The sequence below is a fragment of the Ochlerotatus camptorhynchus genome, unplaced genomic scaffold (assembly GCF_037179485.1).
Source record: "Ochlerotatus camptorhynchus isolate MF236.1 unplaced genomic scaffold, CSIRO-AGI_Acam_v1.1 ptg000329l, whole genome shotgun sequence".
NCBI lineage: Eukaryota > Metazoa > Arthropoda > Insecta > Diptera > Culicidae > Ochlerotatus > Ochlerotatus camptorhynchus.
In genome coordinates, this window is record NW_027040817.1 from 317,487 (window position 1) to 320,334 (window position 2,848).

General features: G+C 41.2%; 1 protein-coding gene across 1 annotated transcript; it reads right to left on the bottom strand.

Annotated features, from left to right (window-relative positions):
• Positions 1 to 576: 576 nt before the first annotated feature.
• LOC135708286 (uncharacterized) lies at positions 577 to 1,690 on the bottom strand. Its single transcript, XM_065230286.1, has 3 exons — positions 1,481 to 1,690; positions 973 to 1,008; positions 577 to 882 (listed from the first exon to the last, which is right to left on the bottom strand). The coding sequence occupies exons 1-3, from the start codon at positions 1,538 to 1,540 to the stop codon at positions 577 to 579; spliced, it is 402 nt and encodes a 133-aa protein (XP_065086358.1). The 5' UTR covers positions 1,541 to 1,690.
• Between the last annotated feature and the right edge of the window lie 1,158 nt (positions 1,691 to 2,848).

A 2,848-nucleotide genomic window follows, 5' to 3' on the forward strand; every position in this document is an offset into this window, starting at 1 on the left:
TGGAGAAATGAACGCAAATCGGTATCTTCACACGCATAGAGAAATGTTTGCTTTCCAGGTCAACACCAATAGGATCGATCGAACCAACTACAGATGATAAAAAAAACACACCAAACAATAGCTGCTATCGAGTACACAGACGATCGCGTGATACACATCGAGAGGAACTACTGGTTGCTGTCGGCTGTTGCCAGCAACAGCTGCCATCAAACTCAGGGCAGATACTTATTGGTTACTTGAACAAACATTGTTCCATAGCTATTGTTATTGAATGAAAAATTAGAGTGCAGTCAATTCTCCACAACTCGATATCTTCTAACTTGATATCGAGTTATAGAACCATAGTTAACATGAATATCATGGCTACTGCGATAATGATTTCCTATGGGATTTTCGTTGTATAACTCGATGGTCCCTTCAATATCGAGTTGTAGAGAGTTCACTGTATATATATATCAATTAAGCACAATGTATTGTAAACGTTTGAAAAGATTAAATAACACGTTATTAAGTAAATCTTCAGCGTTCACATGAATGCTAATTAATGATCAGCAACTAAGTAGTTCCAGCTAAACCTTATGCTTCCGGCTGTGGCAATGCAATTCCCGAGCATTCCGTAAACTGGGCGACCAAATCGCGTCCATTTTCGGTGTGCTCGTTGATGGCAGCAGTTAAACGGGCCAACTCGATGGCAACGCTCAGACGCCAGGCATTTTCGCACGTTGCAATCGCAATCTCCTGCAGTCGGGTCGGTGGGTCATCAAGGGGCAGCTCCTGACAGCGACGATGCCGTTCGATCAAATATGCAAATGTTTGGCGAGCGTCGGAAATCACTCCTGCCAGCTCTGCAATGTTAGCGCTCTCGAGTGAGTCAAGTATCTCCTGTTCGGTGCAAATAAAGAAGGGGATCTCAACTTATAGTTTGTTCTGTGGGAAACTCCCAGGCTTGGTCTAGAATGTTTCATTACTCACATTGAGGCACTCGCTTACGACACTGGGCTCGTTGTGCTGGAAAACATGAAATTGTGTTTCTCACTTTTAAATTTTTAATCCGATAGCAGGGTAAATTTGTCTCTGCTTTCCGTCGCAACGATTCAACCTAGGGAAAAACTATACACACCGTCTACGGTACATGTTTGGTGAAAAAGGTGAAAACATGGAAAAAGGGGGGAAAATGAACATCGACTAGCTGCTCGATGTGGATGCTTGTTGCAACTACAGATTTTCACACACCTCGAACTACGGCGGGAGACACAGTGTTCATTTAACACCCGGTCGCTTCTCTTTCTCTGGTGGAAATATAATTTCATTAAATTTTCACAAAAAAACGAAAACGAGAACATGGAGGGTGGAAAATTCAGGGCATTTTTATGGGTGAACCTTCTTCTGTAGGGCTCTGATGGTTTTGTTTCTTCCCCATCGTTATAGGTTGAATCGTGACTGGATGGGCAGAGAAGTAGATGGATGGGAATTTACACACCTGCGTGGGAGTGGCGATGATCGCTCCAACTAGAGCAAATACAACCAAAAGCTTATGCATGGCGGAATGCCTTTTTCCTGTGGCTAGACGATTTTAATGAAGAAATCAAAACCCAAACAACTTTCCGCGTATTTGTATACTCTAGGCACGGCGCTGTTCGATGGCGTTGACTTACGAACTGCTACTACTGGATGTCAATCATCAGCGGCTGGCTTTTTATTGTAGGCGCTTGGATTAGTGTTGACCACGCTACTATACCCCTTAGAGTTATCCTATACTGCCGCTCGTTATTGGACGATTGGAGACCAGCCTTATCGTTTGTTGTGCCTTCTGTTCGCTTTCGTGATGATTAGTGCTATCTGATGGCATAGTCAGTCATTTTGGTGGATACTGGTTAGAATGCTTCGCTCGTAAATATCGTTATTAGATTTGATTACCATAAACATGATTGGAAGGGATTGATTATTGACGCAAGAGTTTCGGTCAAATGCAGTAGATTATTTCTACGTATGCGTGGAACATAATCAGGATGTTATCGTTATCGTTGAAAGTGTATTTATTGAGTGGAATTTCACATTGTAAATCGACGTCAAGCGAGTGAAAACATGTGTTGGATACTTTCCTTATCTACACGTGCAGATACTTTTCTTATCTACACAGCTGTTTGAAGTTCCTTATCGCAAGTTTGATCCATGGTCCGGAGCATCCGCAGTTATGTTTTCATAAAGTTAAGGTCAGCGATCTTTTTTTTTATCGAAAACACTTTTAGCTAAAATATAAGAAGGATGTTGTGGTTATGACCAAATAATTGACAGTAGTTAACAATTTTAGGCAAACAAGAAAATCGGTGTTCTCACTATTCTTTTTTTTTTTTTATTCGTTTTCCGTCGATCTTGTTTTCCGTGCAGAGCACCAATGGTACCGACGCCAGGGAGGTAGCTCCCACACCTGAACCCTACCAATCGACCCATCATCGCATGAACCGGGGACCAACGGATTTACTTTAGACCTGTGCGCCGGATTTACTTTAGACGGTGTGACGGCGTGGGTCGACGTGAGTTTATTTTTAATGATTTAGAAAAAAAAAAACTTTCCAAACCAATCGCACATGGACAAAAAAAGTTACGCACATTTGAGTTCAGATTACTCAAAATCGCTAAAACATAGGTCACTCATAGTTTGAGTAAATTTTCCGATACTTTGCTGGGAAAAACTTCTCGAATATGTAAAAAATAAATAAAAATTGTACACAAGTTAGAAGTGAGCTTCACGGGAAAAAACCGATTCCATTTTCATGAATAAAACATAATAATAGAAAAAACTTGCCATCCCATGGAATCATAACAATGATTCATGATTTCGTGATGG